Source organism: Petromyzon marinus, chromosome 43, assembly GCF_048934315.1.
Source record: "Petromyzon marinus isolate PM22_M1 ecotype Great Lakes invasive population chromosome 43, UKy_Petmar_22M1.pri1.0, whole genome shotgun sequence".
In the NCBI taxonomy this organism is placed as follows: domain Eukaryota; kingdom Metazoa; phylum Chordata; class Hyperoartia; order Petromyzontiformes; family Petromyzontidae; genus Petromyzon; species Petromyzon marinus.
The window spans coordinates 3004771-3019598 of NC_133709.1; the positions used below are offsets into that span (position 1 = coordinate 3004771).

At 49.6% G+C, this 14828-nt stretch overlaps 1 protein-coding gene and 1 non-coding gene across 2 annotated transcripts in view; both read left to right on the forward strand.

Moving 5' to 3' along the window:
* The first annotated feature begins 2818 nt into the window (after nt 1-2818).
* On the forward strand, nt 2819-2925 carry LOC116951727 (U6 spliceosomal RNA). Its single transcript, XR_004404296.1, has one exon. It is a non-coding gene; the product is annotated as a U6 spliceosomal RNA (small nuclear RNA).
* A 1918-nt stretch (nt 2926-4843) lies between these two features.
* LOC116951466 (dual specificity mitogen-activated protein kinase kinase 6-like) overlaps nt 4844-14828 on the forward strand; it is a 60735-nt gene continuing 50750 nt past the window's right edge. Inside the window, exon 1 of the mRNA XM_032970090.2 lies at nt 4844-5053. Coding sequence (XP_032825981.1) covers nt 5038-5053 — 16 coding nt within the window. The 5' untranslated portion in view covers nt 4844-5037. The remainder of the gene's footprint in view (nt 5054-14828) is intronic.

A 14828-nucleotide genomic window follows, 5' to 3' on the forward strand; every position in this document is an offset into this window, starting at 1 on the left:
CACCCCCCACCCCCCCTTTCCTCCTCCACGGTTGCCCTCTGGGTCAGGTTAACCTCGAGGCTGAGTCACGTGTGCTTCCTCCTCGAACAACTTTGCAATGCTGCCAAGATTCCCAAAGCCGACACTGCCGTTGAGGTTCTGATTGGTGGACGCGACCGAGAAAGTTTGGGGGTGGGGGCACAATCGAGTTGACTTGCCCAAAAAATATATACACGCGTAATTATTTAACTGCAAACATTTTTTTTAACGTAAAGTCTAAGCTCGGATGTTTAATACATCAGGAATATTGAAAGACGAAATGTGTTCACGTTCGGAGAGTTGTGCGTATATATTTTCGTATCTCAGAATCAAAATATTTATTTGTACTGGCGGAATCCAACAGATGTCCAGTAGGGGCGGGTCAGAATGTTACAACACAATACAAAAACACGATAGGAGTGCAAAGTATAAGAAAAGTAAATAAATTACTTAAAAAAAATATACATATAAACTGAATTATTTGTATCCTATACCGGGTAAAGCCCACTGAGCTATTACCTTATTTTTCAGAAGCGACCTGCCCACAATTGATAGCTCAACGAAGTGGCTTATCGTGTGGATGAAATGAATAGCATCAAAATAATCTAAACGCATCTTTCTAAACATTTAGACCTATGAATCGTCTGACATTTCATAACCCGGAAGCTGCCCTCACCCGAACTTCGACATCCCACACCACCTCACTCAGAGCAGCCCAATGCCATCAAGATTGCTACTGGAACTTGTTGGAGTATTTTGTTTAAGGTGTAGCCTTTTGAAATCACCTCGCGGATAATATGAAGGTGCTCGGATTCCCGCAAAATGGCAATGCTATATCGTACGACACAAGGCGCACAATGATTTTATCTTCCGTTTTTTGCTAAATATCGTTATATCGTGATTATAATTGGCCAATAATTGTTTTTTTTCATATCGCATTTCCTGACGAAATATTTACGATTACCCACGAATTGAACCTTTTGAAAAGTGTTTTGCAGAATAATCGATAACATGATGGTACTTCGTTCAACTATTTAATCACATATTGTGTTACTGCCTGCCTGTTCGTTATGCACGTTATCCCTTTTAAAGTAGCAAAGATTGGAATACACGTGGCAGGCTTCTGCTGAGTGAATTGCAATTGCGGAGCTTTTAATTCATCTTCATTAGGGATGGAGCACAGCAAAACAAAATATCGATGCAATAAAATTGTGAAATACGACAGATTTAGGGAAACCTGATATCGCGATTATCGTCATATCGTGAAAATTAATATTGTATCTTGAAATTGTATATTGTGGCAACCATATAATTGGTGAACTCTGGTCAAATGCTTATTTCGTGTTGTTCATAAATATTACAGACTCCATTACGAGCAATGGTAGTGTTCAGTTTTACTCTGGCTTTGTTATTTGTGTGGTCGGTTCGAGCAAAGTCCACATCGGTGAATGGTTCACAGGTGTTCATGTAAACAAATAATGCCAGATACGGTTCATCCATAGGCTCCATAGACTGACACAGTACAATACTGCATTAAATCACTTAAACCCAATCTAACACCTTCTGTAAATGATGAGAAACTCGTGGGGCAGAAGAACGAGTGCAGGGTGGAAGCAAGTAAGAGCAATAATAGATAAATAGACGCAAAAAGGTGATTTCTGCACAGCCAACTACAGCGGGATTGTGACCACACAATCGGTGCTCCCATCATGCCTTGCACGTCACGTGGCATTGCCATACTACCCGTGCAATGCTCACCAGCCTTGGTTTAGAACGTTAGACCAGCGACTCGTGAAAAGAGCCGTAATTTTGGCAATTTCCTGCGAGTTTTTATCATATATACGGAGAGCCTGCGATTTGGTTTACTGTCACCCTTAAGGCAGCAGGCCCAGACTGTATCCACAGCAATCAGGGACCCAGAGCTTGGCCACGTGAAGCCCCCAGAAGCACAAGACAATTATGGCTTTACTGTACTGATGATTCCTAACCAAGAGTGAAACCGGTATTCGGTGGGTTTCATTGTCCTCCTGCTGCTGTTTAAAATAAATACAACTAAAATATGGCCACAATTTAGATTTGTTTTTGTTCAGAGAGGGCGCTGTTTGTGTTTGCATGTGATACGTTACGAAGCCCCAGAGAGACTTTTTGACTTTTAAACAACTTTTATTGCCGCCAGCAGCAACATCACTGGAGGCGATTCCGATACGAAATACACAAAGTCACCAGCAAACAGATAAACAAACGCTATAAATCCACGCGCTGTGGCGCTAAGCCCCAGAGAGAGAGAGAGAAAAAAAAATATCCTGTATCGCACTTCAGAAATCTTTTAGTCATTGCCATCATCATGATCATGAGCCATGGTCAATCCACTGCTGGATGAAGGCCTCCACAAGCCGTCGCCTTCTTTCGTGATCCCGCGACGCAACAATGTCCCGTGATCCTCACGAAGCAATCCATTCCAGTAGTGAGCGGCAATAATATTGGTGCAAAGTGACGGGCCATTCTCTTTGGTTCTATTCACAAGTGGGCCACTTGTGTTGTGGCCGAAACGTGATTTTTTGTTGCTTTATTTTTTACCTATGTGACTTTACCGAATAGAACCAAAGAGGATGGATCCTTGCAGTCACGAAAGCTTCAAATCTAGAATTGACGGGCAATTGTAAAACCGCAAAAAATTACGTGGCACTTATTCCTAGTGACCATTGCCAAGAAAACCATCCCCAGTGTATCAACCCAGCGTGGAGAATCTGCTCCCTATTTGAGATCTAATTACAAATGCACCCCCCCCCCCTCCTTTCCTGTACTTGCTCCGGCAGTACATATACTAAAATTGGAACGATACAGAGAAGATTGGCATGGCCTCTGCGCAAAGATGACACGCAAATTCGTGAAGCGTTCCTGATAACTGAGAGGGCGGAGTGCCCTTCACGAAGTCGTACAGTGAGAGGATCCATACCACACGGGTGCTGGCTTGCTGCGTCTCAAACCTGAGCCTGACCAAAGGGCACCTACCTTGTCCTCCATTCAGCCAGGCCGGCAACGTTTGACAGAGCAGGAACTCACATCGATGAGAGAGAAGAGCATGGATGTTCGTTTTTTTTTATTACGCACTTTTATCGAACTTGCACAGTTGTCTGATTATATTCGTTCAAATCTTTGACGCTTAAAATATCTTCGGATCTACGAAGCCTCACGAGGTAATATTTTCAACACAGACGCGTTCGTCGTCTCGCGTGACAATTCAAGATTTAATTTTTAAAACAATCGGTCAAGGTCCCGCCGATCCTGGGCCTCTTCGTGTCTTTTTTTTACTTTAAAATGTATTGCAGCATTTAAAATACATTATAATCATCATCCAGACAAAATGTAGGTAACAAAAAAGTTATTCAATGCACACACGTTTATTTGCACTCAAAAGTATACAAATGTATTATTTTGACCCCAGAATTAATCAAATTTGATGTGCTGAATAAAAGTGGGTGGTTTCCTTTCGATGTTTAATTTTCCTTATTATGCAAGCCACCTACTTTTATTCAGCACGTCATATTTTATTAACACTGAGGTCAAAATTACGTATTTCCTATTTTTGAGTGCAAATAAAAAAAGTGTGTGCATTCAAAAAGTGTTTTTTTTTTAAACCTGATTTTTGTTTGTTCATGAATTGCTTAACCCACCTTCTATACCTGCAGCAAAACACCCCTGAAGCCTCTTTTGCTTGTTTCTAAGATAACATGGAGCCCTGCATTTGCGTGGTCACGCCACGGCTGGAGTAAGATCCCTCGTGACACCGAAGGGAGTTCTACGAAGGGGATTTGACCTCCTCTTTTAGACTGGCCAGACGTCTTGGGAGAAGGGGGGGGGGGTACCCACACTTTACCCCACCACACGCGACCTACCCGATCGACTATGATGTACCAAATAATCTGTTTAGTCCACTCAACGTGGTCAGTGTTGGAAGAGGTGTTAGTACCCACATTTTACCCTACCACACGCGGCTCGCTCATCTACTCTGGTGTATCACTGCATACTGGCTGGGAGGAGGGGGTATTTAGGAATCGTGACCCATTGTTTGAACTTCCGTCGGGAGAAGGATCGATGGATTGCAAGTGCAGTGTTCACCATTGCAAGTGCGAGTAACATCTATGGAGGCCGGCAACGGTGTGTGTGTGTGGGGGGGGGGGTGCCCAGCGCCACGCCCGGCCGCCTTTGTCTCCCCCAGCAGCGATTGTTTGCACACACCGCACCAAGGTGACCTCCCATTTGAGAGGCTGTCTACTGCAAGTTCCACCACGGCTGCAACGACCAATTCAACAAAATGCTGCCCCCTGCTGACCAACCACGCGCAGGACCACCACCACCACCCCGGCAGCAGCAGCAACATCCGGGCCACTTAGGAGGCCTGCTGTGACCCCCCTCCCCGTCCGCTCCCAATGGGTTCGAGCGATGCGCGCACTGTGAGCGGAGGGCTGATTCAGTCTTCCGGAAGATTACAGCCAAAAGGATCCCCACCCCACCACCACCACCACTCTCCCGAGCCCACCCACCTCTTGAGTGCCATTAATTACATGCAGCCATGTTCAGTGCACTGCTAGATGAACGGCCCCGCGTCCCTCCCTCCAGTCCGGCGCGCCACACCTCTCACAATCCTGCGATGTTCACCTCCTGAGCACCCCCCCCCCATCCACCACCACCACAAACCCTCCCCTCCACCCCCCCCTCTCGCCTAGCCCCCACCCTTCACCCCACCCACAGCTCCCCCCCCCCGTAATCATCCCATCCCCACGGAGGAGCTGAGTGGAGGTGCCGTGTCGCGCGTGCTGCGTGGCTGATAGTGGTGGTGGGTGGGTGGGTGTAGTAGTAGTAGTAGTTGGTGGTGGTGGTGGTGAAGCTGAGTGCAGGAGCTCACGTTTAGCTGCACCCGCCTAGTTTTGTGTTGTCGAGTTCCGGCAGTAGGCTGAGAGGCAAGCGACGAAGCTGAGTGGCGTCTTCCAGGCGCTCGTTTCACGCGAGCAGACGGGCATGTCGCTTCCCAAAGGTAAACGTTGTTGGTGTGTGTACGTGTGTGTGTGTACACGCGTGTGTATGTGTACGTGTGTGTACACACGCGTGTGTGTGTGTCCGTGTGTGTACACGCGCGTGTGTGTGTACTTGTGTGTGTGTGTACACGCGTGTGTGTGTGTGTACACGCGTGTGTGTGTGTGTACACGCGTGTGTGTGTGTCCGTGTGTGTGTGTACACGCGTGTGTGTGTGTACGTGTGTGTGTGTACACGCGTGTGTGTGTGTCCGTGTGTGTACACGCGTGTGTGTGTGTCCGTGTGTGTGTGTACACGCGTGTGTGTGTGTACGTGTGTGTGTGTACACGCGTGTGTGTGTGTCCGTGTGTGTGTGTACACGCGTGTGTGTGTACGTGTGTGTGTACGTGTGTGTGTGTACACGTGTGTGTGTACACGTAAGTGTGTGTGTGTACGTGCGTGCCCCTGTGCGTGCCCCGGTGTACAAGGCGTGTCGTCGAGGTTGCGCGCTCGCTCTACAGCACTTGCCCCCCGACGTTCTTTGTCAAGGCTACACGGGGGATCTTTGTCTTTTTTTGCCTGCGTGCGCGTGCGCGTGTCGGGAGCGCGCCCAGCAGCGGATTCGTTTCTTGCTTTCACTTTTGCATCGGGGCCGCGTTTTCATTTCCGTGCTGGTGGAGGACATTGGGTGTGGTGGTGGTGGTGTGTGGGGAAGGAGATGTGGAGATGGCACGAGTGAATGAGATGATGGCACGGGTGAATGAGATGATGGCACGGGTGAATGAGATAACACGGGTGAATGAGATGATGGCGCGGGTGAATGAGATGATGGCACGAGTGAATGAGATGATGCCACGAGTGAATGAGATGATGGCACGAGTGAATGAGATGGTGGCACGAGTGAATGAGATGGTGGCACGAGTGAATGAGATGATGGCACGGGTGAATGAGATGATGCCACGAGTGAATGAGATAATGGCACGAGTGAATGAGATGATGGCACGGGTGAATGAGATGATGGCACGAGTGAATGAGATGATGGCACGGGTGAATGAGATGATGGCACGGGTGAATGAGATGGCACGAGTGAATGAGATGGCACGAGTGAATGAGATGATGGCACGAGTGAATGAGATGATGGCACGGGTGAATGAGATGATGGCACGGGTGAATGAGATGATGGCACGAGTGAATGAGATGATGGCACGAGTGAATGAGATGATGGCACGGGTAAATGAGATGATGGCACGGGTGAATGAGATGATGGCACGAGTGAATGAGATGATGGCACGGGTGAATGAGATGATGGCACGGGTGAATGAGATGATGGCACGGGTGAATGAGATGATGGCACGAGTGAATGAGATGATGGCACGAGTGAATGAGATATCTCCGCCGCTTTTAATTCGTCGAGAGCAATACAAATTGCGCGGCTCGTGGAAGTTGCCGCCCTGTGTCGCAGCCGGGCGAAATGCCCCGCGTGTTACGAAGTAGCCAAGCGGTGTATTTTATACTGTATATACATATCTAGATATAGCCGGCGTTGACGCCGTGTGTGCAGTGTGTGTGTGCAATATGTGCGTGGGGAGCGGTGGTGCAGCGGTGAGCGCCACGCTGCGAACCCGGAGACCCGAGTTCTATTCCCGCCGACACCCAGCGACGATCATTTGAACCGGTCCTGCCCCCCCCCCCCCCCCGCCAGGTCGACTCGGCCTCAAATGAGTACCTGGGTTGCGGTGTGCAGTAAACACCGCCACCGGGGAGACAAAGGCGGCCGGGCGTGGCGCTGGGCCACCCAACTCCATCGTGTGCCGTTTACGGCCTTTATAGGTGCTCGCTAACAGCACTTGCCCCAACAGTTCTGTTTGAGGCTATACGGGGGATCTTTGCCTTTGGATGCATGCGCGCGCTCGGGATGGACAATAGCGTGCTGGTGTCAAGACGTACTCGCGTGTGTGTGTGTCCCCTTGCTGTGCTCCTGGGAATTGCAATATATCTTACCTCTGACGTGCTACTTTTAATAATTAGATGATACGCTTGTGAGTTTTATCTTATCGGTGGTACAGTAACCGCGTTGGCAAGTGATGCTTAAGCAAAACTTGACATGAACTCGGAACACGTTTCGTCACAAAACTCTGCCCTACAAAAAAACACGCACGATGAATGTGTATTTGAACAAACCAAGTAAGTGTATGCACGAGCAAGGCGACGTTTCGTGCAAACGAGCTCTTCTTTTCGCGGCACACACACAGAGAGAGAGAGGTTTGCGTGTGTTCTGCAAAGCGACTTTGCAGTGCCGTTCGTCAATTGAGAGCGACGCGTGCGGGAGATGTTGCTGATTAAAACATCACACCCCACCACCACCACTTAGCTAACGTCCGTGGGCCTGAATCCACTCTCCATCGGCAGTGGTAACTCTGGCGCGGGGCCCCCTGGAGGTGTGATTGGGAATTTCTCTGTGGTAGTCGTTTCGCCATCCTTGGTAGTAGAGATCCTTGCCCGCTGGCGGTGAACACTCTAGCGCAACACACATCGCGATGCAAACAATTGGGAAGGACCGTGTCTCGATATTGCACAGGTAGAATGGATCATCCCACGGTTTTTTTTAATTTCAATCATTTTCAAAGACAATGCACGTGTATATCGGAGCATGCTTGTTTACATGATCACCACCAAAGTGCGTGTGGGTTAATGCACTACTTGATTCCTTTGCAAAAAAAAAATGTATCCGACAGTATTTGGTGTTTGAACGTCGTAACACCTGTTGTATTGCGAGAAAGGGCAAAACCCTCGTCTTGTTTCTCATAGTTTAACTCCTGCTTGTCACATAAAAAAAGAGGCGTGTAAGAGCACTGCAGGCACCCCTCGCTCAGGAATGCGTGGAAATTCCCAACCACGTGGCGGACGTAGAATGGACGTTAACCATTGATTGTCATCGCTGCAGAGTTATGTAATGTATTGCAATCGCACTGGCCAAACATCCCGACTTTTAAAAAAAAAACCCCAGCCGACTCTGTGAGTGACGCTTTGTTGGCCTGCTCGAACGCACGGAAAGTCCTGTGTTATTCCAGCCCAATAACTCGCAAAGACAAATAGACAACGATTCCCAGGATAGCGAGCGTTTTTTTTTTAAATCTGCAACACAAACACACACACGAATTGCACGTGTGCCCTCGTTCGCACGCCATACCGCACGATGCACAAATCATCGCCATTTCACCGTATTGCAACGCACTGAACCCGCTGCAGCGCATTGAGGGCAATTGTCGGCAGCGTAATCGCGGCCATGGTCACTCAACTGCTGGATGAATCCGGCCTTAACATTTCTCGCGCTGCAACAATCCACGATTACAGCTGCTGCTGCGCGCGGAGCCGATTTGGATTGATTTCCAAATGTGTTTGCTCAAAGAAAGCGATACTTTATACGTGCACGGTGCGTGTATGCACTTACATAAGCACATTGCAATAGCGTGGCACAACAAAAGGTCAACGGAAGAATGTTCGAGATCGGGGTGTTCAGCTCCGGGATTATGATGTTAGTTATCAAGTAAACAATGAAGGGCATTTTCAATCATTAGGCACTTAGAGAAATTCCCTCGCCCCCCCCCCCCGATACCAATCGCCGGCTGGTAGCTCGCATAACACGTGCGTGCCTTTTGTAAAAAAGAAAAGATACAGGCGCCGCCCTGCAGCTGCTTGCTCACGCCTCTGCTGGTCGAATAACCTCCACAAGGTTCGAGTCCTAGGGAATGCAGTATCTCTGGGAGGGTGTTATGGCCTACTCTTCCACCATGGTCAGACGTGAGTGGTACCGACACTCTAACCCCACCACACGTGGGGCTGCCCGAATATTTTTTTTTTAATTTATACTGGAGAAATCCGATGAGCTATGAAGCTCTCCCCCCCCCCCACAGATGTTCAACAATTACTTTGTTCGGGCTATGGTGGCACCCATTTATTACTGGTGGGTGGACAGAGGCGAAGGGTATTTAAAAAAACGTGGCTCATTGTTTCAACTGCCGCGCCAGGAGATCGAACCGGCGACTTGTGGATTACACCGCAGCATCCCGTGCTGTGGAGCCAGAGTGATAACTTGTTTTTAATCTTGTATTATCGCGTCCACTTTGTCCATGTTGCCCCTTTGGGAAGTCGCATTGTGATCGGGTGTCTAATGTACAGTATATAATACATTGTGCATGTAAACACAAGACAAAGATCCCCCGTGTAGCCTTAACAGGCTGTTGGTGCAAGTGCTGCTAGCGAATAGAACCTGTGAAGGCCGCATCGGCACATGGAGGGGGTGGGTGACTAGCACCACTCCCGGCCGCCTTTGTCTCTCTTAGTGGCAATGTACGCACACGCATAACGTCTCCTGCGGAATTGCCAGGGCAGTACAGCAAATGGATTGTTGAATCAATCTGTGCGCAGCTTTTGAGTGTTAACCTCCACCCACTTCCCCACCCCTCCCCTAACTCCCTGTGGTGGATTGTCTCTGGATGCTCCGGTTTACTCTCACGCAAAGCAATATCGATTCATCATTTCAATGCATAACATGGGGGGACCCCCTTGAAGCAGAATAAAAATAAATCACACCCACGAGGTTTTAGAGAGCGAGAGAGACATTCCTGGCCAAATAAATAAAGCATTACAAATAATGAATCGCTCTCTCTCTATTTCTCTTTCTCTCTGGAGGGTGGGTAATTAAAACAATTCCAATATTAATCCGTAACGTTTTTTTTTATACTGCAAATCTCCGCAAGTTATACGATGCGTTCATTCCGGGGGGGGGGGCGGTGGGGTGATTTCGTCTTCTTTTGCACCAAAGTATGACTTTGTGTGTCGCCTTGCCTGCCTGGTGCCCCCCTCTTCCCCCCACAACCCCCACCCCTTTCATATAGAGAGGCCAAAAATAAGCAGCGGGCTATGGCCGCATGCAATGAGAGCAAGGGGCAATCCGCTACCCTCTGGGGGGAAGAGGAGGTGGTACGGGGGGGGGGGGAGCTGACGTCGGCCCCCATTCCATGACGCACGGCGGGGGGGGGGGGTGTTCTCTTCCAAGAGTGCCGCCGTATCGCGTTGCACAATTGTGCAAAAAGGAGGTGTTTGTTGGCATCTAGGTCGGTCTAACAGTGTAAATTGTAACAAAGGAAAGAATGAGCAAAACCCAAAAACTCCACCGCGTCGTCAGTGAAAAGGTCAACGGGACGGCTTTCCCCAAACCAGTCGTTCCAAAATTCTTAGCAGAGCGGACCAATATCATTAGCACGGGGAACTTGCCTTTTTGATGTTGGTGCATGGCGTTAAATGGCCCTACATTGGCCGAACTTTGAGCAAACGCACACCGTGGGTTACTCGAGATGACTCGATGCACAGCAGCAGCTGTCGCTCCCCCAATTGTTAAAACTTGGCCGGACTCTCTCCTTGCAAACAGAGTCACGAGACTCGGCTGGGGCCTTGCTGGCTTAACACCAGCGTCATGAGAGCCCTATGTATGTGTCTGTGCTCGCAAACAGCACTTGCCCCAAATGTGTGATAGGGCTATACGGGATTGGGGGGGGGGGGTCTTTCTCTTTGTATGTGCATGCATCTGCATGTGTCTTTTTGCATGTGTATACAGACTGGCTCCAGTAAGTTGGAGGGAGCAGTGGAACTAAATGTTAAACAATGATGCAATTAAGCAATGGGCGTCACAGCCTTGACTCGTATACATAAGGGGGGGGGGGGGGGGGTTGGAGAGATAAGATAGAGCGGAATGCACGATAGATGATACTTTAAACGTTTTGTTTAAAGTGTGTTTAACATTAATTGCAATTGTATCCACCCTCCCCCGAGCTCCCCTTGGTTTTTGTATGCTCTTTAAAACGGAGCTCACCGCAGGAGGTGCATTATGTTTAGTTGCAACACAAAGTTTAACACGGATCTTTCTCGGGTGTCAGTCTTACGACCGAATCGGGTCATTGTGGAGTTGTCGCCCCGACCTCTCAATCCTCAGGAAGCTAAGCGCGGTCGAGGCCTGGATTAGTGCTCGCATCCAATCGTAACCACCGTTTTGTGTTCTCACGTAACTTTAACAACTTTTCAGTTGTAGGAATTATGATTTTTGTTGTTGTTGCAACTTGAGATTTCCTTGCACGTCGAATGCATTTTTCAAGTGGACAATACCCTCCTCCCCCCCACACTTTCCCTCACCCCCCAAACACGTTCTATTCAACGCACCTGAGCGACATACACTTGCATACCTGTCAACCCCTGATCAATACCTATCTTTATTGCAGACCAATTTAGGCCCTATTGGTCACCCCGTGCCCTTATACATCTCAACATCCATCCTACAAAGTCCCATCACGAGGGAGAAACAAACAAATAGACACACAAAAAACGTGTCCAATCTATGCCGTATGGACCTGAAAACTCAATTTCCGCTGCACCAGAATACGGGGTAAAGCGCTCCGGGTTGACACGGTATGTGATACGACATTGACACCCAGCCATCGTGTGAGCCTCGCCTTGGTACATGACGGTCTTTCGTGTCACCCGGCGGAAAATAAAACCCACGTGCGTTTTTCGACACGCGCGGCTGCAACAACCCCCTCCCCCACTCCACGTGCTTCGTGACACGCAAATGCAGAGTACACGCAAAAAAAAACCCACACGCGCTCGTTTATTGTACCCCGACTGGATTTGCGCGGTTTCAAGGTGCGTGCATTGCATCGCATCGCATTGCCCCATGACAAATGCACGAAAAAGCACCGCGGAGATCGTCGCTGCCCGCTACTGCTGCCGCTGCTCTCAGCCCGCAGCTGCGGTCCTGCAAAGGCAACTTGCGGTGCACCAAGCGGCAGCGGCAGCAGTGGAAGAAGAAGAACGCCGCGCACTCGAGGCCCGGCACATTCTGTTCCCTGCACTAATCGCCGCGGCTGGGTGGAGTCGGGAGGGGGGGGGGGTGGGGTCCCTTGCGGGGGGTACCGCGACGGGCAACACAAACACCGCCACTAGTAATTGACTTGCCGTACATACTTTTTGTTTAAAAATAAATCTAGATGGTTTTTAGAGTAAGAGCGCTGCATTGTCCGGATTATGGAACGAACTCCCCCGCCCCCCATCTCCCTCCCTCCCACCACTTTATTTTAAAGCAAAAGTTGGCGCTGCGTCGTATAATTCGGATGGGTTGTCTGCGTGTTCAGACACGCAGACCAATCGCTTTAACAATTATTCAGTCATTAATTTTTTCACTATTACATCGAAAACTGAAGTAAGTGGGCGTCATTATTAATCAGCCGTGGGGGGGGGGGTATGCCTGTAAACGGATGGCTCCCTTTTAAAATGTTTCTACAGTAACCACAATGTGACTTACTGCACGGTGTTTTTAATTATAATTCGGTGGAACAATGCGTCGTGAGTTTCAAGTGTTGAGTGAGCGGTGGTCCGTCTGGGTGTGCTGCTCGCTTCTACCCCCCCCCCCCAACCGTGCTTCCTTGAATAGACGAGGAGGGCTCCCGCCCCCTGCCACCACACACGAATTTGTGGCGCGTTTATCTGCCCGAAAAAAAAGCAAAAACGCAGCGCTGCTTTTTCCGCTTTCGAGGCAATGCGCTCCGACGCAAGCGCATTGCATTCGCTTCCGCAGTTACACGCAAAACGTTTCGCCTAGTTGAGTGAACTTTTAGACCCTCTGACATTCCAGAGGGTTGTTTCTTGCGCGCGCGCGTGCGTGTTTGTGTGTTTGTGTGCCTTCTTCACAGCGGCATTCTTCTGTACTCGTGCTTACAAGAGGGTCCGTCGGCCTTTTTGGTGGCGGTTGGGGGTGGTAGTGGAAACAAACCGACAAACCGTGCCACTTTGTAGGATGGAGGTCGCTTTTGTGTATTTTACGCTTTATACCCAGTTAGTTGAGTCTCTCTACTTTCTTATGGATTTATAGCAGCATATGAATATGTAATTTTAGATTTGTTATCCACTCAATTGTCCGTGGATCTCCTTCCTGCCTCATTTTAACGGAGTGCGGACAGCGGCGGCGGCGGAGTGTTTGAGATGCGGTCGATGGTTTGGGGTTCGTGGCCGTGCCACTCGCAGGCCGCCGAATCTTTGACGCACCATTTTGTGCATCTGCGTGGCCGTATCGGCCACATGGCCCGGTCCCGAATCGGTTGAGCAGCAGGTTGATGGTCAACCGATTCGGTTGATGGTCAACCGATTCGGTTGATGGTCAGCCGATTCGGTTGATGGTCAACCGATTCGGTTGATGGTCAACCGATTCGGTTGATGGTCAGCCGTTGGCGGCGTGGAAAGGTTGAAACCGGGAGAGGTTTGACGGTCGGGTCGCTGTACGAGATGTTCATTTTTGACGTCGTCCGCAGTCCAGACTTGCTCCCATCTCTCGCCTTCATTTTTATTTACGGCGTGTGGAGTGAGTTGGTTGATGGGCTGGCCTGGTAATATTAAATAATAATAAAAAAATAGCATCCGCAAAAGGTCACTAAACGTGGTGCAACATCTCGTTTGCAACGGGGTCCTGGACTTAACGCCCACCTCACTCCACAACGTGTGATGAGTGAGACCGCTCTAGACATTTTGACTACTTTATCGTGACCAGACTAAGAGAATGACAACACGGAGATCACAGACTAAAGACTCGATTAAAATCACGCATGCTGTGTTTTTTTTAGGAGGGAGGAGGAAGGAGGAGCAGCAGCGGCTTGGGTTAAGGTTTCACGCGGGCGTGTGTATTGCGAGAAAGGAAGGGCTCGGATCGTTTCGCTGACCTTTGCCCCTCCCCCCCCACCTCCTCTCCTTGCATGGGACGCCTCGTTTTGTCTGCTCGAAAACGAAAGCTGCAAAGGTAACGAGCGGTGGCGTTTTCGTGGCGCGGCGGCGTCCGCACGCGCCGCCCCTTCCTCTGGCACCGACGGGGTGGGGGGGGGGTTAAAATCCCGGAGCTGGAAGTAGCGACGATGACAACTGGCAGCAGAAGCAGCAGCAACAACGCGGTGGTTGTTGGCTTCTTGCAGCCTCTCCTCTGCTGCTGCGCCGCTGTGGGTGTGCGCGTGCGTGCGTGATTTGCGTTGCGCATTCGCCGGCAGGTGTTGTTTGTACGGTGCCTACAACAAAAAATCTCGAATGGACCGCCCCCCCCACCTCTCTCTCACACCGCCTCCATCTGACTCACACCACCTCCAACTCTGTCCATTTCCTGTCTTCTTTTATGATGATGATGGTAACCTCAAATCCCCCCCCCCTCCCCCGCATCTTACGGGTGCTCAAGACTCGCAAGCCTCCCACGACATGCCAAGTGACTAAACGAGTACTTTTCCGTGGGCCTTTTGGTTGTTTTTTTTTAATTCTCCGATGAGCACGGTCGGCTACGTGCGGTGCAAAGGAAAGTTCAAGATACCATGCAACGTCTGCAGGGGTTCCCAGCACGTGGCTCTCAAGACTCAGAAGGGTTCATGCATTGGTCAATTTCATTAATGAGCTTTTTGCATTGTGTAATTCAAAGTACCCAGAGGAAACCCACGCATACGAGTGGCTCTCACGAAACACCACGCGTGCTGATAACTTGCAAGCGCACGCTGTGCCCACCGTCAATCTGGTCACCTTGCAGGCCAGCAGTTTGGGAATTTCACGTCTTTATGCCGTGATCCACTAAAACCCTTCGTCGCCAAAGTGTTCGATCACGGGTGTTTGTCACACGGCTGCCATGGAGCGAGTGAGACCTTTGATCAGATTGAGGTGCAGTTTCACATCCTGGTTGAAGATTCCTTTTGACCAGAAAGAGAAAAAAAAAGCCGAGGTTAATT